This window comes from Primulina eburnea, chromosome 11 (genome assembly GCF_022965805.1).
Source record: "Primulina eburnea isolate SZY01 chromosome 11, ASM2296580v1, whole genome shotgun sequence".
NCBI classification, from domain to species: domain Eukaryota; kingdom Viridiplantae; phylum Streptophyta; class Magnoliopsida; order Lamiales; family Gesneriaceae; genus Primulina; species Primulina eburnea.
In genome coordinates, this window is record NC_133111.1 from 276,479 (window position 1) to 300,075 (window position 23,597).

The following is a 23,597-nucleotide window of genomic DNA, read 5'->3' on the forward strand; positions in this document are numbered from 1 at the left end:
AATTTGGTCCCGGAAAAAAGTAGTGTACCCTTGAGGGGGGTTTTTTGCCCTATCAGAGGACTCGGGTATTAAAATAGAAAGATTGGAAGGAATACTACCCAAGGTCCTAAGTTCTTCATCCGCCCCTGGGCGCAGGGTGCTACTCAGAGAGGAGAACCAGGGAAATCCCGGGGCCTCGACAGGAGGAGGGCTCACGGCCCGAGTTTTGCCCTTACCTTTTCTTTGGGCGAGAATTCGGGAGGAATTAGGAATGGAGGGTTTAGAAGAAGATGGTTTAATTAAAGAGGCTACTGGTCTCTTAGCAGGTTGGGTGACAGAGCGTTGGGGTGGGGGAGATTGAGAAGCATCGGAGCGTAACGCAGCAGATTCGTCGCTAGGAGAGCCTCGCGCATTGGCTCCCGACGTTGAAGAAGTAGAGTTTGACATGATAAAAATAGAGAACTTACAGGTTTTGAAGAGGAGCTTCGGAAGTGGGTGATTTTTTGCACGGAAGAGCTTCGAGGAGCAATTTAAGCAGGGCTTCGCCGGAGATTCGAATTTGAAAGTGATATTTTCAAAATAATTTAGGCACTACTTATAAGGAGAAGGACTCGATCTCTACCCTTGATTTGCATCTAATCGGATGGACGAGATGATCCTTGGGAATCGGTAAGGACACGCGTAATCATTATGGTGTCAGACTTATCAACGCCTCGAAATTCGAAACGTTAATAACCGTTGAAGCAAGAAAGGTACGTACTATCACGGTACCTTTTGAATTACCCAGTTTTTGGTAGCCCGGGGGGTTTAAGGCCGCGGCATGTTATTTGGGAGCCCGGGAGGTTTAAGGCCCCGGCATGTTATTTTATAAATCGGGAGGTTTGAGGCCTCGATATGTTATATGTTATGTTAAACCGGGGAGATTTTAAATCCCGGTTTTTACTTGGAAACACGTAAATTTGAGGGAAGTACACAAGCAAAATGCGCGAAGTAAAAGGCGAGGCCCCCGACAACTTGTTCGATAGCCCGGAAATTTAATTACCCGGGATTGTGTTTTTAGTCCAGGAAGAAGGATATCGCACCCCGGAATAGATTCCCAGACAGGTATATCGCGGAGACGTTTTCAGTTTTATAATTCGAATTATTACGATTGGTTGAGCATCTATTGTTGCGATGCACGTAAATTTATATAGATTTTCTGGAAAAGAGGCAATAAAGCAATAAAAAGCAATAAATTTCTCATTACATAAAGAAGCGGCGAGCAATTATGTCATCCATTACAACAGACACAGAATCTCGCCATTCTGTTATCCAGTTAGTCAGCTCGTGGATTCGAAGATTGACAAAGGTTTCATTGTGCATTATCTTGGTTAGCGCATGCCATTCTTTCCGCAGCATCATGTGTAGTAGAACCTGGTCATTAACCAGGTCTGTAATCCGAGCCACTGCAAATTCTCGGATATACTTCCTCGCTCTTGCTCTTTGTGCTCGAGTAAGAACGAGACTGTTGCGGTAGGAAAAATCCAGATCGTGGGCCTTATCTCGTACGGTCATAACTTTCCTCCACACGCTCTCCTCGATGCCTCTCTTCAGCTCCTCTAGATGAGGACGCATTGCCGGGGTCACCAAGACGTGTGTGCTGCTGCAAGCACTGGAACCGCCTGAACTCGACATGGTAAAATGGGAAATTGTTTTTTGTGTTCACCCTCTTACTTATAGGCAAACGTCCTTAAATGTGGGGGAAATCCAAGAGTCTCAGCCATGCGAAGCGTCTCCTTTATTATTCAAAGGCAAGAGTTGATCATAGCCATCAGATTTGGACAGGTGTATGATCAGGATGTCCCTCGTAAATTGCGCGGAGCAGACGAAAGGATCTGAACAGCTATCAAAACGTCAAGTCTGAGGTGCCTCGAAATACGGAACGTTTTTGTTTGGCAGGAGTTCAATAAATCTCATATTATTATGGCACCACGTCAGCAGACCGGGGGATTCTTGGTCCCTGTTTATTCCTTCTCTCGGACTACAATCTCGAGATCTCAACATAACAAACTGGTAGACCGAGACCTCATTGGCCTAAGCATTATTATCTAGGGATTATTAGTCATGTCAATTTTCATTATTTAATTTCGTTTAAGTGGGTTTCGCTATTTACCAGATAAGTGCTAGAACGAAAACAAAAGGACATTTCATTATTAAAAATGAGCACGAATTACACGGAGATGTTCATCCTCTACAGCAACCCTCCATTTGTGCAGCCAACCGCTAAGATCTCCGGTAGCGGTCTTGCCAAAGCTATCTGACCCGGCTATGTCTTCCAGGATCTTCAACTCCTTTTCTAGCATTAGTGCGTAGACACCATGGTGAGTAAATATGTCCACATACTCCGCAACACAAAGACGTTCACGGTACTTCTGCATACGAGCCACGTTCTCAGGAGCAGGAGCCCCTTCTGCGTACTGAGAAGATTCCAGCTCGTACAATCTTTCCCAAAATAGGAGTATTTTGTGGAAAACTTCGTCTTCCAAATCAGTCTTCCGTCTCTCTGTGACCGCACGCATAAATTCCCCCGCCATATCAGGAGCTTTCGAATTGCTTGAGCTTGCCATTGCATTGATAAGATGGAAGGATAAGCAAGGTCTCTATTTATAGGGTAGAGCGTTCATCTCTACCTTCGATTCAAATTTAATCGGACGATCGTAGGACGCTTAGGAAATCGTGCGTCCAAGTGAAGAGACGTGTGCAGTTATTGAGAGTATAGACTCATCATTACCTTGAAAAACGAGCAATTTTCAGTAGCATCCTCATTAATGTATTCGATCGATTCTCTCGAGAATAGTGATTATCAGACATCGGGGAGTCAAGGATATGGGATACGAGACACTCCAAAAGTTCCCTTGTTTAAATATTTGTTCACAATTGCAAAGAGTGCAGAAAGGATCAAATCGGGACAGCGAGTCAAGCTCTAGCCCGACTATTTTAGGGATGGGTGGTGATACCCCTAGTAGGATCCGGGTCATAGTCAGGGTCGATTTCAGGAGTATCCGGGTATAACTCCTCTTCCCGGATGGTATAACTCCTCTTCCCGGATGGTATAACTCCTCTTCCCGGATGGATTGGTGTTGTACGCAATTCTTTATTATTTACCCGGGCTCTCATAGAGTTGGTCGGGTGCTTCTCCCCTGACCGGGTAGTGTTTCCCAGTTGCATATCCACTTTGGCAACCTCGAAAATAGCGTTACCTCGACAAGTGAGCCACACTTGAGTATAATCATTACATGCCATCTAATCTGCCAGAGCAACTTGGGCTTGGAGTGTCCGAGAAGTCATCAGAAGCTAGGAAGGTAAACCGACTTAGTAGATGTCACGGAAATCGAGGAAACTACTCATTCCTCCCCTATAAATAGCAGGTATTAAATTCATTTAAAGGAGAGACTCTTTGAACTAAAAAGTATTGTTCACATATATTCGCATATATATTGCTTAATTTCTTCTTTGCCTGCTGATTTAATCATCGGAGTGGTCACGTCGGACACCCCTCCGGCGCCCATTCGCGAGTTCATCTTCTTGTTTGCAGGTCAAGATTGAAGCCATATACCTTGTTCATTTTCCTAAACAACACTACAAATACTTGATTCGATCCGGTGGAGCACCCGACCCTGCTCATCTATTTCGCCTGGATCGCATCAATAATGGAGAGGATGAGACACAAGGTTTTATTGTTAACGAATGAAGTTTGCTATTAATGTTTATTATAATGTTGGTCACCACCAGAAATATTTGTATTATTACGATTGTCTCCAAACAAGTCACAATTCATTCAAATTTTACCAAGGAAAAAAATATGACATCCAAGAAATGTCATCCCACGTGGGTGTAACTGACTTTATTTGTCTTACCATTCATTCTTCTCCTTTTTTTTTTTTTTGAGAAAAAAAAATTGTCAAGGAACACCTAGAGACTACTTTATAGCCGTATAACCAAACTAAGAATTGATTAATAAAAACGATTTGGCCAGTGTGACATTATATTATACCAACACTTTAGACGGACATCAAATTTCCAAGAAGGCTAATAAACTCGGTGGCTACTTTTGCGTGTAGGGAATGAAAAATAGACACCTTCCCTTCTTCTTCTAAGCTTGTTCTGTTCCTGTCAGCCATATCAGACTGATTTAACGTATCATTGAATTTCAAAGAAGAAAAGTGCCTTTGTCATGAATTTCGTTGGGGATGCATGCATGTCTGATATAAGTGTTTATCATGAAAATTTGTGTTAAATATGTCAAATCAAAATTTAAAATCTAATTATGTGAGCTTCTTTATAAACATCAAGAACCGGAAATTAATTTTAAAAAACAAACCAATCGAAAGTAATATCTATAAACAAAAACAAAAAAAATTTATTCTAATATAAATAGATATTTTTATAACTAGAAAATTGGAAACAAAATCTTAGGGTTAAGAAAAACTAAAATCATAGAAACCGGAAATAAATGAACTAGAATTGACGATATTTACAAAGCATTTTGCTTGATTTGTTGATTGATGAGCTGTGTTGACATCTTTTCTGATGATCATGTCTCATTTTTTTCATTCCTCCAAGCGGTTTCACCCATCTTTCACGACTAGTGATCGTGGATCGTGTGTCAACTTCCTCGATCATTTGCAGATCAATTTCTCAAACCGCACAATTCTTCTGACTTGGTGGAATTTATCATATTAGGCTTTGACCGACGATTTCGGTTGATAATAAATATAGCCGGACTAAGTCAAGTTATAGTAACTGGATGATGAGTCCAAGTATCGATCTCACATAGACTAATTTTAAATTACTATAATTTTTATCATTTAACTTAAGCTAGATAAAATAAATAAAAAGATGATATATGAATTATTAATCTACGTTATTAATTAATTGCGACTAAAAACGATGGATTTAAATATCAAGGAGGGATTCAACTTCAAATAAAGTACTAAGACATACAACAGTACCAAACTCTACTATATTGACACGTGTTAAAATTCAATTAATTATTTAATTCTCGACAATCACGGTGAAATCTTCAATTTATTTATTAAATGATTCATCGAGTTAATATACCTATTTAAATCTATCAATCCAATTATTTCTAATTGAATTTAATTAGATCTAAATGCATTAAATCTTAGTAGAATTTCAGTTTTCACCTAAAATCGCACACTGAAACCAAATACTATTTCTAGTCAGTTTAAACACGTGTTGATGTTGTTTTTTTGCTATATTTAACCAATCATTTTCTGATTCGTGATTAATCAACAGACATGTAAATAGTTGATCAAAGTATTAACAAAAAATATTAAACCAACATCAATTGATTATTAAAAGTATAATATATATATTGAAAAGAAATCAAATATCAACAAAGTATTGTATGGTCATATCATAGTCTTAGACTAAAGAAATATATTTCATAAATTCGGAACAAAAGTGAAATTCATATTTAGATTCATAGAAGAAAACAAAATAAAGAGGGTGTTCATCCTCTTCTTCTTTGCTGTTGTTTTCCATCTAGTTTCTGTTCACCTCTGTTCTTTTCTGTTTCCTTATTCTCTGTCTTCACGTCTCTTTCCTCTGCTTTCCTTCTTCTTTTCTCTTCTTTCTTCTCTGTTCTCCATTCTTCCTTCCCCTCCTTCCTTCCGTTCTCTCTCCTCTGTATGTCTCTCCTTTTCTCACACCTCTCTCCTCTTCTTCTTTATTCTCCTTTCTTCCCCCCTTCTTCCTCTCTGGTGTTCTCTTTTTTTCTTTCTCGTGATTTTCTCTCTTGTGTCTCTCTCTCTTCTCCTGCCTTTTATCTCTACTTGTTGAAAAGATTGTAGAGATGTAGAGATTTTATTTTTAAAATCTTGATGCTTCCTCTTTATCATATCTACATATATTTTCTTTCAAAACTTCAAAATAATAAAATATAAGAATATTTTACTTACTTTTTTTTGGATTCACGCCCTCTTACTCGACCCATGACTCCTATTCAGGTCATACACATATGTGCTTTCTGGATCTGCACTTTGAAAGTCGTCGTGATTCTTTTCTTTCCTTGATTGTGGCCAAGTTTCAATGGATTCTCAATTCTTGCAAATGTTTTTTGTATGTTTCTCTCCAGCTGTTCTTGACCCTTCAGGTCGTCGTCTTGTTTCCCACCGCCGAGTACTTCGAAAGTATTTATTTCATTTTGTTTTGTTTTCACCATTATTTGAGCCCATTCTCTAGATTTCTTATCTGGTTCTCATTTATTTTGCAGGAATGACCAATTGAAGAAGGTGAGGATTTGAGAACTTTAATGACCAATGCAAGAAGAAATACCTTAAAGGCTAATAAAAAAAATGAAGATAGGAGTGTCACTGACCAACTGCAAAGAAAACGATCAATCCTAAATGGAACATTTGCAAGTGGCTGAGAACATATCCATGCAATGTCACACACATCAGAAATAATTAAAAAACATAAATTAGGAGTAGTAGTTGTGCTAATTCACAATCTTTCATTTTTGTTTTGCAGTCTCAAACTTGTTTAGATGATGTTTTTTGGAGAGGGAATGTGGCATTGCCAACCAACAAATTAGTTTGGTTAGCTTCAAGATGATTTTGGATTTCACCAAGTATTATTGTACAATGCCTGCTTTATTATGGAATCTTTTTTAATTGTGTTGTCATTGTTATTTTTTCTTTTCGATATGTGACGTGTATAAAATTATAAGATGTACCATTTCAAAGAAAAATGTCAAACTTTTTATAAAAAACCGACCACATGGCCAGTATTTCATAATATATTTCACAACCAACGTATACATCTTTTTTTACACAATATCCCCTCCCTCAATTCCATTTCACCAAGCACATATGATGATGAGGGTTTTTTTTTAAAAAAATATTATAAATTAATATTCTCATTGTAAAAATGTGGCAAGTTGTGAAGGTTTGTAAAACAAATACAATCTGGTATCTACTGTCCCGGATTCATAATTTTTATTAATTTTTTTTTAAAAAAAGAAAGTGAGGCACGGATTCTCCATGTATCCGGATTTTAACTTTTTAAATTTTTTTTTAAAATAAAATAAAAGAGAGATCAACGACTGTTTGTACAAAACCATCATCTTATTGGAATTATAATACTATAATTTAGAATTGTTGAATTACCCAACACGAACGCATCATGGTAGTTTTAAGAAAAAGTAATAATAAACGAAATTCATAAAATTGTTTAAAAGGAAAAAAACAGAACTTGAAGAAATACCCTGTAGAAAGGTAGTGTATAATGTCTCAAGCCACAGCCATAGATCCAATAAGCCGGTATTTGACCATATAGAATGGCAGCTAGGAAGAGAGTTCTACCAGCCGCAGATGCCGCCAAACCCGACGACGGGAGATCCAAATCCGAAACCCCACAACCAGACCCTCCACTTCGTCCTGCTAAATTGTCTACGATACTCATATTTTTTGCAGTGTTTTCAATCCCATACTTCTGTTTGATTTTCTGTCGCTACAACATTGACTACGAACTCAAAAAATCGATTTTGATCAATGCATTCGTCAGCTTGTTAGGGTTTTTTATTACGATTTCCGTGATTCCCGTGGCTTCGAAATACGTTCTGAGAAGGAATTTATTTGGGTATGATATCAACAAGAAAGGTACCCCCGAGGGATCCATCAAAGTGTAAGTTAAATTCACTTTTGATTCTTTGTTTCATTTCGGGGGATCTTAAGGGTTTTGTTTGTGTACATATGTTTTGGGCGAATTTTGAAATGAGTTTGCATATTTTCTTTTAAGTTCTTTTTCTCTTGATTTTGGTTTATTTTCTAGATTGGCTGTGGATTTTTATTGTGCTTGGTATTATGCATGTGTCGATTATTTTTCCTTTGGTGGGAAGCAGGCGAGGTGTAAAATTAAGATGGAGAATTTTGAGCAGGGGCACAAAATTCTTTTCTTTTTTTTTCTAATTAAAATATTTATGTTTAAGTCAGATTTGGTTTATATTCTATATACCTTGGACTATTCTAGATTAGATGTGGATGCTTATTATAAGTTACTTTAGTTGTTAGTATTTGATATGATGCAGACCTGAATCTTTGGGCATTGTTGTGGGAATAGTCTTTCTAGTGGTGGCGATCTTGTTTCAATATTTCAACTTCACCGCAGATTCAAATGTAAGTATAAAATCTGGTATCATATGCATTTTTGCAGTCTTTGATATGCCTATGCTGGAGCATGGCACTCTTTGTTATTTTGATTTTAGTGTATTTGGCAACACTAGAAATCTTCCTTACTGTTTCAATTGTTTGTTCATAGCAGATTGTTCGTAATTTTTAGTAAAAACACAGTGACCTGATGAATGAGAAAGGGCGAGTATTCTCGCAACTATTAGTGAGTGAATAACTACCAAAAAGTCGATTGGTTTATTATTTGCCGTGCCAAGTTACAATATTGAGGGTATTTTCATTTTTCAAAATTTTCTAAATCTTTATAAGGGGCTTCTGAAGATATAAGAAAAGACGCAAGTTTGACTGGTTGAATTCTTCCATGAAAAGATTTGAAATTCATATTGGATAAAACAACAATAAAATGAGGGGACGTGGCAGCATAGTGTGGATCAGTTATGAAACTTTCTGAAGATGGAACTTGAAGAAATTTGGCTAATGGCATCAGCGTATTAAAGTTATGGAATTGCGTATATTAGTCTCAATATGCTGATTCACCATGATTGTAGAGTAAAAAAATATACATTTTTTGATAATTACAAGGCGGGATTATCAATTATGCATATACATTCCTAATAGAGATATGATGGTCTTGGTGTTTAGGTGTCTCATAGAAACTCATCAAAGACATGAAAATATTGTGACTTGAATAGCTAGGGAATATCATGTACTTAAATCTGAGACATTATAAAACTAAAGTAGATCTTATGTCTGTGTCAAGGCTTATTTTCTTTAACTTACATATCCTCTTTTTCCTTTTACATTTAACAGTCAATTTTTTTATTTGTTTTTCCATTTGATTAGTTTAGTTTAGTACCTTCATATATTCGGAGCATTAACATGTTGCCTTCTATTATGATAAGTGGCTTGTTGAATATAATGCGGCACTTGCGTCGATTTGCTTCATGATGCTTCTTGGATTTGTTGATGACGTCCTTGATGTACCTTGGAGAGTGTGAGCGTCTCAAATCTCATCTGTATTAATTTCAAATTTACTTCTTCGGTGGATACTTATTAAACTTATTAAATCCTGAAGACAGGAAACTAGTTTTGCCATCTATTGCAGCTCTTCCGTTATTGATGGCGTATGCTGGACATACAACGATTGTTATACCAAAGCCTCTTGTTCCATACATCGGATTGGAGATTATAGATTTAGGTAAGATGTTTTCAACAATATTTCTTTTGATACCAATCGCTACGAATAAAAAAACGGGAGCCATTTTTTGGTGGATTTGGTTTTTTTTTATGCATATAACGATATATTTGAAATTTTCCATAGTTTGTCCTCGTGTAACTTCCCTTTGTTCGTTTTCTTTTATGTTGTCAGGATGGATATATAAGCTTTACATGGGGCTCTTGGCTGTATTTTGCACAAATTCAATTAACATTCATGCCGGCATTAATGGCCTTGAAGTCGGACAAACAGTTGTTATTGCTTGTGCTGTATGAAAGAAGTATTTTTACATTATAATAATCAATTCAAATTTTTGTACCAAATATGACATATTTTAATTTCAGATCTTGATACATAATGTCATGCAAATTGGGGTGGCTACTGATCCCGAGTACAAACAAGCGCATGCATTCTCTATCTATCTTGGTCAACCTTTACTTGCCACCTCTTTAGCCTTACTTTCTTACAACTGGTAATGATTCTAGCATTCTTTCTTTAGGTGCCCATTAAGATTAATAATGTGTTGTAACTTCTGTGTATGTGCTTGCCTTTATGACAGGTATCCATCTTCAGTTTTTGTTGGTGATACCTACACGTACTTTGCTGGAATGACCATGGCGGTTATTGGCATTCTAGGCCATTTTAGGTCCGCTACTTCATTTTTGACTCCTGCATTATAAGACAAATTGATCTAGGGAGGCTTGCTCAATGTTGACGCAATCCGATGAAAATTATTGAATGTCAAATACTTCTAAGTTCAAACAGATGAAAGGACATGCACTTTCTGTTTACTCAATTTACCAGTTTCGAAATTTAAATTTGTTCCGCTATTAAATTGTTTGCAGTGAAACACTTTTGATATTCTTCACTCCACAAGTTCTCAACTTCCTCCTTTCGCTCCCTCAGGTTCTCTCTCTCTAACACACACAAAAATTAGGCAATGGTATGACAAGAAATGCCAAACTATGTGTTAATTCCTACTTACTTTTTTCAGCTAGCTGGTATTATACCATGTCCTCGGCATCGATTACCAAGGTTAGGTGTTACTTAGTTTCCCAATTATATTAATTTTTTCTCTCCTTCACTTGATATCTTAGATAAACTTCACTTGTTATACTCAGATTCGACCCGAAGACCGGTCTATTAACGGGGACAACTGATGGAACTCTAGTTAACTTATTTTTGAGACTGTTCGGTTGCAAGTCAGAGAAATCTCTGTGTGTTCTACTTTTGGCATTTCAGGTAATATTCTAAAAAGTTCCTTGTATCAAGTCAATAAGCGCCTATTCTCTCTTATACTTTTACGAGACTGCGCCAATGACAAAATTTACTGCTATATTTTGTTTCTTCTTCAAAATTTACTGCATGGTTTTAATGATTTGCAGGCCATTTGTTGCGGCTTCTGTTTCTTGTTGCGGTGGTTGCTCACAGGCTGGTATAAATAAACTCAAATCAGTGTGAGAAATTTACGTCAGTGCCCACTCTCTCTTGTGTGTCGAACCAATCCGAACCAAATTTAAATATACAGGAAAACGAGTGCTTTCCCTGTGGTTTTTATACCAAATACATGGAGTATTACCAATACATGGAGTAGCTTTGCTGGCCATATAACTTTAGTAGCATAGATAAACTTCTGAGCTGTGTACTCTGTTTCTTGTCGTAGCATACTGTTTAAATAAAAAGGTAACATTATCCCTTATTGTGTCAAATATAAATTTAAAACTGTTAAAACATATAAATAAATTCTGGCACATAATAGGAGAAAGTCGTACTCAACAAACAAGTTTTTTTCAAAAAACCAAATTATTCAAAATCTACTGGGCCATAACATATAGCTCGGAATTCATTATCATACGAAAGAACCAACAATATCCTTTCATATATTATTACTGTTAATCACTGTTTGAAAGAATCGTTGAACCGCATCATAGTGGGTACACGTCTTCAGAATTTTTTTATTACCAAGACATAATTATTAGATAAAAACTAAGATTATAATTAAATCATACCGAACTCCTATAAAAGTTTCCTCCCCATTGTTCAAGTTCGAAATACTTTATATTCCTAAGCTATTGCTTGTAATTTTAGTATGGGAAATAAACCATGCGCTAAACTTGCTTGTACACGTACGTCATTTTCCAGTGAACATTTCTGGACCACGAAACCGTGGGCATTTCCGCACAGCACTCATCAATATAAGTTACAGGGATTCTGCGAACTTTGTTGCTTCAAGATCAAGTTCTTGCTTCATGATGCAATTCATAAACCAATCCATGCTAAATGTCAAGATCCCCATCTTGACTGCTGCAAGGACTTCTTCCATGTCTTCTTCGCATGACAAAAATATTGTTTTCGATATATCCTCTACTTCATCTGATTCTCTGATCACCTAAATTTTTCCAAGAGAATGAAGCAAGTATTATAGTTGCAGTTCATGTCATTCAATGCCAAAAGAAACGGTTTGTGGTGGCTTACATTTCCTCCGGCCGACTTAACAATGGCTGAGAGGGTACTAGCTGGAGGTTGTACATGAGTTGCTGGCCATATATCAAGACCTTTAAGTAATGCATTGGGATTCACTTTAGCTCTAAACATTGCAGATTTTAGCTCGCATCTGTACTTAGTTACATAGTCATCATCTTTCAGAATAAATGGCATTTCATCTGCATAATCAGATGAAACCGAATTGTGTACCAGCACTAGATAAATGGGCGTTAAAATGATTCTGGAAAAAGTTGGACTTGTAACATACCTACGAATCTACCCTTTCTGAAGCTTTCTTTCAGCCATGCAGCGGAGATAACCCAGCATCTGCATTTAGTTCAACAAGTTTGTATATCACAGACGAACACAAGATATAATTAAATAACTGTAGCGCTACATTATATCTCTTTTAGAGAGAAGCCAAACCCTGAACAGAGAGCAATGCAAAAGTTAAATGTCTTTCTGGCTTCCCCTGAAACAACATGAGTGCTTTCACTTCCATTGGAGGTAACTACTCCCCCCATGTCTTCAATTATCTATATGAAACGGGACATATTGGTTCAAAATAAATATTATGCTATCTTTTTCCTGGCCAGAGAGGTGAATCATTAGAATAACTATGGTAGTGTATTAGCAGATTAGGTGGTACCTTGGTAAGAGTTAACCTCTTATCATCATCAGCAATGTTCATGAGCATAATTTTGATACATTTTTCCGCTTGTGGGACTAACAGGCAGCTATGATCATTGATGGACATATTTCCTGCTCTACATTCTTTGTATTTTCCGCAAGTGCTTTTACTCGTGGAATTTGCTAGTGAAGCTTCAGGCATAAGTTTGTGTTCGCTGAATGATTTCAGGTTTCTATCATGGAAATTCATTATACTTGCATCACTTGTCCAAACAGGACATTGAGAAGCCACTTGACAATCATTTGAATGAGTTCCCTTAACTTTTTTAGACTTCAGCGACGAGCTGGAAGTTTCCCATATCCGTTTCTTACCTCCTTGTACTGAACCAGAACAATTCTCCATGTCAGTTGCACCTCCAGCTTCTCTTACTCCATTGGTATTAGCCACATAACGCTTTGCAATGGGATGTGGATCAACGTTTGGGCAATCTATGACAAAAATAAAGTAGATTAAGAATATAGCTGAATTTGAAAGGTAAATGGTAAAACATTGGGCCATAGAATGCAGCGCACAGCATAAACTCAGCTATCTGAGACCACTGTTTTTCGTGTAAAACATAGTTGCACTTGACTAGAGATAAAAGTACAAACCTTTCAGGGTGCATTTGGATAGAGGTATTTGGGTTCGTGAGGAGACTTCAAATCATGTCATTGAAATGACTAGAGCAGCCGATTTTTTTAAATTAAGCAAAAAAAAAAGTATTATTGGACCAACAAAATGGATTTCATGTCCTTGATCTTAATACTGAGCTAAATGGATATAATAAATTTGAGATATGAATTTAAAATCAAATACTTTCAAACCCACTTATCCAAATGTCTCCTTGAGGAACTCAAATATCTTAAAAATGATGAAAGAAGTACAAATGAAATTACAACCGAGCTCAGTACTGTGCATGAGATACCCCATTTACTAAGCCGGAATTTTTGGTTTTTCATGAGCTACTACCTCCCGTACATGGTTATCAGCACTTCAGGCCAGTTCCATTTGCTTAGACTACTAAGCTCGTGAACTCAAGGACAAAGGACGCCCTATTTAGTATAATGTGATGATGTATAACAAATTTGGTATTTGATATACTAAATATAAGCAACCTCTTCTGGGTAATATGATTATTAACTTTAATATACATTGTGAACATGGAAAAAAAAATCAGAGGTACAAACATACCCTGGCATTGAAAATTGGCAAAAGACACGTACCGTAATTGGAAAACACTACAAGTCCCAATTGTTCAGATTCAGAGTATCCACTCCCAGTCCATTGAAGATGTTCTACTTCCTTGCAGGGTTTTTGGACGTGTGTCATGTTTGTCAACTCCGGATGCTTCATTTGTAGGGGTGGCAATGAGAGCTCCATAGCTTTGGATGAGCTATCCATGAAAATATGAGATACCATCAGAGTTGAACCAGCAGGAAAGCATAATGCCCGCCGAACACCAGCTTTAATAGGAAGTCTGCAAGCTCTTTCCTTTTTATTCGCCTTGCCAATCACCATGAACCCCTGCATATGACTTCAATCAAAAAAGTATGCAATTGCACATACACATACTGATTGTTTAAACAGAGGCAATAAAAAAGAAGCACGATGTTGTGAAAAAGCCATCCTTCTCAGACCATGCTTTGCTTCTACTTGAGTGCAATCACCTTAGAAATTTTTTCAGCAGTCATGACCAAAATTGAAACTCGATATCCAACACGAACCTGTTTGATCCAAAATCCTTCAGATTCTCTGTCTCCCCAACAGAGTAAGGTGCGAACACCTACACTCAGCAGCCTTTCTTTCAATTCCAAGAATATTAAACTGCCAATTCCCTGAAATTCCATCATTTATCAGTAATTCCAATCCAAAAGCCAAAAATGTGAAATATACATAACAATGAGCATAGAAAAACCTAATTCGGCAAGAGCATACAACATTTGGAAGGAAAAACAAAAGTATAGGAAGAGCTGGATTGACAAAGTATGTGTTATACAATTCGGATGCCATGTTACTGTATATATATAACAGGGGAGGAGATAACGCCTAGAACCTTGTTTTGGAAGATTGATCTAACAGCCGCTAGAGGTATTTCAGCATAAAGTGTATCAGCTGGAATTATTTGATAAGTAATCGCTGCAATGACCTGTTTAAAAATAAAATTGAACTGTAATCAGAGTGCATCCAATTTTTGCAGTAACATCTTCATAGGCAACAGAAACAGCAAAACTGGTAAGTTTATGGATTGCGACCAATGCAACGTACCTCTCCAGGCTGGTTTACATCCTTGGACTTCATTATTAAAGTACAATACTTCCTAGATAAAATAAGGCAACATTCGAAAGTTAAAAGAAAAAATTAAGGAGCACAAGAATTTGCAGGTCTCCTCACCCATTTGTAACACATCTTTGAAGAAACATGGATTCCTTTCCAGTATTAGCAGCATAATTCATTGCAGTTAACTCCTTAGTGTAAAGAGAAAATGCTTCCTGAAACATCAATTCAAATATTCATCATTAGTGTGAATCATATGCTTAGAATGCTGTACTTTTTTACCTGAACAAGGGACCTGCTATGGCTTTCTACATCGGTTGGTCTAGCTAGCACGAAATAATAGTCCCCTGGAAACATAGAAAGGGATTTTAACACAGCATGAATATGATTACCGCAACAAAAAGATAAAACAAAACAATTAAACTAGGTCGAAATCAGTTACCAAATGTTTGAATTCCGCCAGACTGGGGATCGGAATCAGATGTAAAATTATTCGCTTCCATTACGACCGTCATGACAATTTCCTTGGGGGGGGGGGGGGGGGGCAAGAAAGATTCAAAAACTGCAAAGTGGACTTAAACGCAAAGATTGGTAGGTTTTTGGTACCGATTGAGAGAGTTGAGAAACGAAGTGAAGAGCTTCTTCTTCTACGCGCCATTGGAATTCACCTACCCAGGTGTTATAAATTTTAATACTGGCGGGAAATATGAAATTTTTTCCAAGACTTTTACTTAATAATAATAAATAAAATGTTTTAAAGTTCCAAATTTCTCTAGAAAAAATACACGTCTAATCTTATAGGTTTGGGCCTGCAGCTGTCGTCCATATTATAATCACGCCATGGCCCAACTTATCTTGTATTTGGGCCTGGAAACTTCAGATGGTTTTCTACCAATTTTACATGTTCGACGAATTTTGGATTTTCTTTTTTTAAAAATATAATAATATATGTAGCAGTCATTACTCGCTACATTTTCCGACTTCAACGGCTACAAACCGTATAAAAATACGACGCCATATTAGAAAAAACAGTAGCTACCATCCAATCATATATGATAACGTTTTTTTATTTGTATTGGAATATGAAGATGTCAAGAAACCTTCACATGATATGACAATAGCAGTTACCTAGACCAGACATTGCCGCATGTTGATGTTTGATTAGCATACATCTTGATGATAACCTTGAAATTATAAAGTTAAAACAATTCCTTTTTTAAAGAGAATTAAATCTTATTTGTGGTGTTCTTCAAATCTAGATAACTGACATAATGAGGTAAATATTTGACATTCTTTTCTTAAAAATAATTTTGTTTCGTATTTATATTTTGATTTATGGCAATCTTCCTCAAGATACAACAACTATTTCTTAAAATAAAAGTACTATAAATTGAAAGAACAATGACCAAAAAATAAAGTATACTCTCTTTCAAAGAAGGAAGTATAGGATAAGGCACAAATGAAAGCAACGTATACATAAAGACTGATGATCCAAAAATAATCAATCATTTCTAGTTGTCTTGGATCATATATTTATATATCACAATTATCAGGGACGTGTTGTTTTGTCAAATAGGTGTCACTTTATCCAAAAATCTGATGAAAAGTGTCAAGAGACACCATTTAAATGCAAGATATTATTAAAACTCGCAATGTCAATCAGCGCCCCCAAGCGCCTAGGCACCATTTTACATGTGCCTGCGCACCTCCTTCACGACATGAAACTTCTAGCGCACTGGGCGCCTCCACTGCACGACAGGAGGCGCCTCTCATGTGGTCTGGACTCGGCGCCTCCCCTGGCTTCTGGTACATTCTTTTAAATTTTTCTTTGTTTAATTTTGATTCTTTGAGTCTTAAAACATTCCAACAGTCCCCTGTATAATAAAATTAATGCATGAATGCATATGGTGTCGAAAGGAGTGTACAAAGGAAAATTATCGTATCAGGATATGTGGTTTCGGATATTGAACCTTCCTTAGAAGAATGATATCAGATTTTCTGAGCCACAAAGTAAACTTGAAGTCTTGAGCTTCTTAACGACATATATAAGACTAGACAACAATACATGCACAATAAATTTCTTACAATTTCATTGGTTCTTTATTGGTTGTGTCCGTTTTGGTCATGTAACACTTCTTGGTTTCATATGAGTTTCGTTGAGACAGGTCCCGTCTTTACATTTACATACATGGTTTCCTTTTAAGAGTATGCTATCATACTCTTCCTTTTACATGCTAAGGAATCATTAAAAGCTCAATATTTAACCTCACTACATTGGTAGACATCAACACTCATTGTCCTATGAATGATAAGGGAAGAACTCATGAGTGTTAACTCAAATTTTCATAATTTAATTATCACATTGAATCAATAAATTGGGATTTTCAATCAAAAAGATTGTGTTTCCACTATGAAAATTTTATTTTATAGTTTTTAAACTTATTTCTCTAGACAAGTTGTGTATCTTATCTCTATTTAATTCTTTTGTAAGCACGACAATTTACCTTTTGATTTAACATAATCAATAGAGATAATTATATTTGAGATCAGTTTTGGCACTGTGTCATGTCTTCGATGAATATGTCAAGACCTACCATTTTAGATGCTTCTTTTGCCAACTGATTATCTCCAATGTCTCATTATTGCCGACAATCTTATCTTCAAACATGGAATATCATCTAGAAAGTTGCAAAGCCACTCCGTTTCTTTCACACCTTTATCAAGTGTTATGATTTCAGATTTCATTGTCGATCTAGCGATGCAAGTTTTTTTAGATGACCTTCAAGAGACTGCGCCACCTCCGATGCTAAATACATAGCCACTGCTGGGTTTCGAATATTTGGTATGAGAAATCCAATTAGCATCACTTTATCATTCTACCAGAATAGGATATTTTGTATAATGTCAAGCATATTACAAGGTGTGTCGTAAATATCTAAGCACCAATGTAGTGAGGTTATTGGTAATTATAATACTATCAACGACTTTATCATTTTCATGTATTCGTAATTATAATATTATCAATGAAATTAAACATTACCTCTTCGTATCTCTCCAAATGAAATGGACGATAAATTCAACAAATAATATTAATATATGATCGAAGTAGAAAAGATGGATTTTGCACATATAAATCGAATGAAAGAAATAAGTTGCGAGAATGAATATGACGAACAATTATTTTCGACGATGATGGAAAGAATACCTGCATTTCTATTAGTGACACGGCTTCTTAGAAGCCGTGACAGGATTACACGGATTTACCTTAGCGACGGTTTTTAGTTTAACCGTCGCCAATAGCGATGGTTTTGCACAAACCGTCGTCGATCTTCTTTTTATTTTTATTCTTAAAAAAATCTGTGCTCCACTTTCTTTTCTTTTTTTAAAAAAAAATAAAATAAAAATATGAATCCGGGACAGTAAGTCCCGGATTGTTATAGTTTTACAAAACTCCACAATTTGCCACATTTTACAATTATTTTATTAATTTATAATATTTTTTAAAAAAATCCTGTCTGGAGTCCCATGAGAAGTAGAATATAGCTCATTTCCGTGTGCTACCGTTTGTCGGCCACCCCACCCAGGGACGTAGCCAGAAAATATTTTCATTTTGGGATGAATGAATCGATAAACAACATTAAATAATATAAATCAAATATTTAAAACTCTTTCACGTGAAATTTCCAACCAGTAGGAGACTGACAGCTCTCATCATCTTGTTTCCATTTTGGGAGGACGACTGTGAAAGAAAACCCTCAAGAAATTGGCTAAATATTGGGATAAAAATTAAAAATACAAGGCTAAAATATATTAAAAAAAAAAAAAAAACTCAATCCATATTCTTAATTAGACCCAAAAAAATAGACTGGGCTGGAGCCCACCCAAGCCTTTGGGGTGGCTCCGTCCCTGAGTCCCCACCCCGTAAAGGTATGAAAAACCGTGTTCGAAAATATGTTCTGTTTCTTATTGTTTTCAAAAAAATTCTAGTAATTACTTCAATAATTCTCTTTCCCTTCCAAAAATATTACCTTATAGCAAAATCCGTATAAAAATATGTCGATTACTATAACTCGGTATCTTTATCTAATAAATTATCACTCAAACCAATGTGCAAGATAATTGATGCATGAATATAATTTAAGTGAACAACGAGTACATAGGACATTGGTTACTGACGCTTTGTTTAGATCGGAATTTTCACTTCAATATTAATCCTTTATATTTTGATAGATCCATGCCATAAAATGGAGATCCGATGTCTAGCTCTGTTGGTATAGCGCAATGCTCTTAGCTCTATGGTTGTGGGTTTGAACGATACAATGGTTGCTTCATATTTTACAATTCTTATTTGGCTCTCAAAAGGTATCCGATTTGGTGAAATGAGTGAATGTTTGATCGATAGTTAAGAGTTTGATTCCTCCTACTAAAACGTTCTCAAACTGTGTTAGTTTGGGGTTTACCAAATGTATACCAAATAATAACGGTTGCGAGTTTTCACATCATTTTTAAAAAAAATAAGAGGAAATTAAATAAATAATCATGAAGCTTGTTGGCAGGATGAAAAAAATTTTAGACATGAATTATTGTTTTTATTTATATTTGTAAAATTGTGGAGAACATTAATACATAGTAATAATTACAAATTCATATGTATATGATTGAAAATGATAAACAAATATATCACGGTTTTATAATATATCTAGATTATTGATCCTGGTTGCGGCATGTGCATGCAAAATCTTTGACATTCCAAACACCGTGTGTGTGTGAACTAATTATTATTAAGGATTTTTGTTCAAATCTTGGCACGAAATCCTAAATGTGCTATAATATATATACACACACACACCCACATATAAATATATGTTAAAGCACATTTAGGATTTCGTGCCAAGATTTGAACAAAAATCCTTAATAATAATTAGTTCTGCCTGGGTACTTAATGAGCTTCATTAGGACCTAGACCAAGCTTTTAAAAGAAAACTAGTATTTAACCCGTACGATGTACGGGATGATACTATTAAAAATTAGTGAAAAATGAATATATATTTAAATTGGAAAAAATAATATAATTATAAAAAATAAAAATAAAAACTATTTTTCGCTAATTTTTAAAAAAATTCTTAAATACAACGCATGTCGATTAATTTTTGGGCTAATAATCACTATCATATATCAAAATTTTAGATTGTATTAGCCTAAGGCAATGACATGATGCTTATCGTGTTTATTGTATTGATGTTGGCCACCAACCTTAATACATATTTAATTCTTAAATTTTCGAGAAGCTATATATTATTATTGTTTAACATGTGATGAAAAAATATTTTTAATCACATCCAATAAAATTAATGAGAAATAATTTTTTAAAAATTCAGTAATTTCGTCTAAATCCACATTCACCAGCAATTTTGTGACATGGTATGTGTTTGACACATTTGAATGATACCAATAATTGCTTCATCAATATATTTATCCAAATGAGTTGTAATTTTATTTACAAAATCTCTTCATAATATACACAACAACCTATTATTCCGAAAGAAAAATGAAACATGTGATCATAAGTAAATTATGTATAAATCAGAAAATTTATTTTATTAACATTTACTATGTGTATTCCAAAACAATGTCAATAAATTTTATAAGATGTCTTATAATAAGATGATCACTTTCTTTAGAATTCGTTTAATCATTTCCATTACGGGAATTTTATATTATTATATATCGCGAACTTTAATTTGTAATATAGAAGAAATTTATCACATTAGTAATACGTAAATTAAAATTTTGTATAAATAGATGAATAATATTTTTTTACTTCTCGATCAAAAAAGTCAGATTTCAAACTTAATGTCTCGTTGTTCTCGTTGTTTCCATATGTAGGTAGTTCATAATAACGAACAAATATAAATTTAAACGAACATTACATTTTGGAAAGATTCAACTCATATATGATACTGAAAAAAGTAGTCATTTCATAATTCAATTTTGGATTAAATAAATTTAGTAAGATAAATATAATAAAAATGGTTTCTAATATAATATATAATATTGCATTATTTATCATTTAAAATTCAAATAAGACATTCAAAGGAATAAAAATTATACATTGGATGCTTTTTGACAGAATTATAGCATACCTTAACTCTTTCAAATTATGTAAATCTCGAATTGCATGCATTGGGTGTCAAACATTTCTGATTATTGAGGGTAATATACATGTTTATTGAGAGTAATTTAATGTTCATTTAAAACTCTTTTGAATCTATCTATTTTAATTTTTTTGTGCTATCTTATTTGAAATTTTAAAAAGACAATTCATGATATACAATATACCAATGTTTTCAAAATCGGACCGGACCGGCCGGTCGGACCGGTTCAACCGTGAACCGGCCTCCAGACCGGTCCGAAGATACGTAAAAACCCGGAAAACCGGTTTAACCGGAAAAAATCGGTTAAAACCCGGTTAAACCGGAAAAACCGGTTGAACCATTTTGAACCGGTTGAACCGGTTATTTAAAAATTTGTGTAATTTTCATCTTAAAAATTAAGTAAAAACTATAAAAACATAAATAATCAATATTTTACTATTTTATTTATTATATAAAATAAATAAAATATTAATTTTATTGATCCGGTTCGACCGTTCGGTTCAACCGGTGGAACCGGTTGAATCATTTTTTAAGGCTTGACCGGTTCAATTAACGGTCCGGTTATAAAAACACTGCAATATACATATGATTTTGGAAGAAAACTACAACACATTAAGTCTTTCAAATTAAGGTGATTTCGAAATAATATGTATTTGGAATAAAAAAAATTATGATTACTAAATGGTAAATAATGTTCATTAGAAAAACTTATTGTAGTGATAAATTTTAACACTCAACTAATTTTATTTTTAGAAAAATTAAATAAACTAATTAAATATTGTTTTTTTTTTCAGTAAGTAATTTTGGGCAGGAAATTACTTAAAATAAAAAAATTTATTTTTGAATGATTTACCTCATGAGTGATACTGAACATTGCAATCATTTGTATTTTAATTTTATTTATATAGTTTTTAATTAAACTGATTGATATAATCAATGCAAAATTTTTACTATAGTTTATGTTTTCAATAGACTTTGGTTTTAATTCGAGTAAAAAAATAAAAAAAAAACATATAATACATAACTTATATTTGAAGTAATATAAAAATTAATAACATAAAAATTAATTAAATTCAAAATTGAATTAAATGAATTGATATAATCAATGCAAACAATAATTGAAGTGATCATTTATTGCAGTACACATATTTAAATATTTATGATAAACCTTTCTTTTTTTAGAAATGACATTTTGGCGGGAAATTACTGTTTTTGACAAAAACTCTGTTTATATATATATATATATATATATATATATATATATATATATATATAGGAGGAATAGGAGGACGGATGGCCTGCAGGTCGAAATGAAGGGTTGAAATCGGACAATTGGTCACTGGGTTCCTAGAGTTAATGTTGTAGTAGGCGAAAATTGGGTTCACATCAAGATTGGGAAAGCAATTGACGAAAAGGATACCCAAGGAGAAGGAAGTTGAACACCTTGTAGGTAATACTGTTTTTTCGCACCCAAGACATAATGAAAGTTTATAATTTTTTGTTTTGACGTTAAAAACGTTATTTGACTTCGTATCATTTAAATCATTCATAAAGTGTTTAGATTTGATTTACCTTTGCGTTTAAAATCGATGGACATCAAATCAATTTGAGATTAGAAGAGTTGTTCTTTCTTGCAAATTCGTACGAACTTTCTTCAACCTTCTAATAGATCTACAATAAGAGACTTTTTTCTTCGTGTAGACTGCATTATAAATCAACATGAAATTTGCGTTGAGATGATCAATCATCGAAAATAGTGTAGCACAATATATCAAATGGTATAGTACATAAAAGTATTGGCAAATAAAATCAGAGAAAATATAGTGAAGTAAAACAGTAGAGAAATGATAAAAATAAACAAAATCGAGGCCTATATGAAATACAATTTCCTTAAAACATATTTGTCCCCTCCTGTATGTGCTTCAAGGATCGTCTTGGACGTCTGCTTCCCAGGATACAACGAAACAACCAGCAGTGACTTAGCATGAGGCACTGCTACGGAGAACTGAAAACGTACATTTACTTTATCACCGAGATTTAACGGAGGTCAAATGGAAAAATTACAATTTGAAATGCAAGAAATTGCTTGAAAGAGATAAAATTTTCATGCATTTGAAATGAGGAAATGAACACACTATTTATAAGCCCCAAAATACATACCAAGAGTTATGCAAGATTAATTAACTCAATTAATCTTCTCATTAACTCAAGAATATGAAGAACCAAAAGTCTTCAAGTAACTCAAGAATGTGGAGAGCCAAAAGACATTCCCACATTCATGAGATACAATTTTTTATTCAACCTTTAAATTCTATTAAAATTTGCACTAGTGTGGTGGACAAAATTTTATTAAAATTTCCACTAGTAGGATTTCGGTAGAGTAACAGCGACTCTATGGCGAGTGGGGAGCAGCTTCGCCGTGGTAGAAGGGAAGTGATCGGTCAAGACCCACTAGTGTGGTGGACAAAATTGCTCTTGTCTGGAGAGAGAGAATCAAAATATGTGTAGATTTTCTAGTTGTGTGTTGTATTAATTTTGTATCATCAAATATTTAATAACATGTATTTAATAAATCAGCTTTTCAATCCAACCAGGATTCTCCTTGAATCACTATTCTATATTCCATT

General features: G+C 34.7%; 2 protein-coding genes and 1 long non-coding RNA gene across 3 annotated transcripts; 2 read left to right on the plus strand and 1 right to left on the minus strand.

Annotated features, from left to right (window-relative positions):
* The first annotated feature begins 5,335 nt into the window (after positions 1-5,335).
* On the plus strand, positions 5,336-6,428 carry LOC140805751 (uncharacterized). The gene is made up of 2 exons (XR_012112324.1): positions 5,336-6,173; positions 6,257-6,428. It is a non-coding gene; the product is annotated as an uncharacterized lncRNA (long non-coding RNA).
* An 809-nt stretch (positions 6,429-7,237) lies between these two features.
* On the plus strand, positions 7,238-11,086 carry LOC140804805 (uncharacterized). Its single transcript, XM_073160940.1, has 11 exons — positions 7,238-7,668; positions 8,072-8,159; positions 9,074-9,165; positions 9,251-9,369; positions 9,541-9,656; positions 9,732-9,859; positions 9,947-10,033; positions 10,233-10,293; positions 10,382-10,422; positions 10,509-10,629; positions 10,773-11,086. Exons 1-11 carry the CDS (start codon positions 7,322-7,324, stop codon positions 10,830-10,832), a joined length of 1,260 nt encoding a protein of 419 aa, XP_073017041.1. The 5' UTR covers positions 7,238-7,321; the 3' UTR covers positions 10,833-11,086.
* A 238-nt stretch (positions 11,087-11,324) lies between these two features.
* On the minus strand, positions 11,325-15,499 carry LOC140806112 (uncharacterized). The gene is made up of 13 exons (XM_073162592.1): positions 15,422-15,499; positions 15,258-15,339; positions 15,098-15,162; positions 14,933-15,030; positions 14,807-14,858; positions 14,595-14,687; positions 14,266-14,376; positions 13,765-14,065; positions 12,521-12,990; positions 12,298-12,407; positions 12,140-12,198; positions 11,863-12,050; positions 11,325-11,776 (listed from the first exon to the last, which is right to left on the minus strand). Exons 2-13 carry the CDS (start codon positions 15,328-15,330, stop codon positions 11,588-11,590), a joined length of 1,809 nt encoding a protein of 602 aa, XP_073018693.1. The 5' UTR covers positions 15,331-15,339; positions 15,422-15,499; the 3' UTR covers positions 11,325-11,587.
* Between the last annotated feature and the right edge of the window lie 8,098 nt (positions 15,500-23,597).

Coding starts and splice junctions, on each gene's coding strand:
- LOC140804805 (XM_073160940.1), top strand. CDS start 7,322: ATGGCAGCTAGGAAGAGAGTTCTACCAGCCGCAGATGCCGCCAAACCC. Junction 8,160..9,073: donor ACTTCACCGCAGATTCAAAT/GTAAGTATAAAA, acceptor TATTATGATAAG/TGGCTTGTTGAATATAATGC. Junction 9,657..9,731: donor CAGTTGTTATTGCTTGTGCT/GTATGAAAGAAG, acceptor TTTTAATTTCAG/ATCTTGATACATAATGTCAT.
- LOC140806112 (XM_073162592.1), bottom strand. CDS start 15,330: ATGACGGTCGTAATGGAAGCGAATAATTTTACATCTGATTCCGATCCC. Junction 12,991..13,764: donor TGTAGTGTTTTCCAATTACG/GTACGTGTCTTT, acceptor TTTTTGTCATAG/ATTGCCCAAACGTTGATCCA. Junction 12,051..12,139: donor CAGAAAGGGTAGATTCGTAG/GTATGTTACAAG, acceptor CTGATTATGCAG/ATGAAATGCCATTTATTCTG.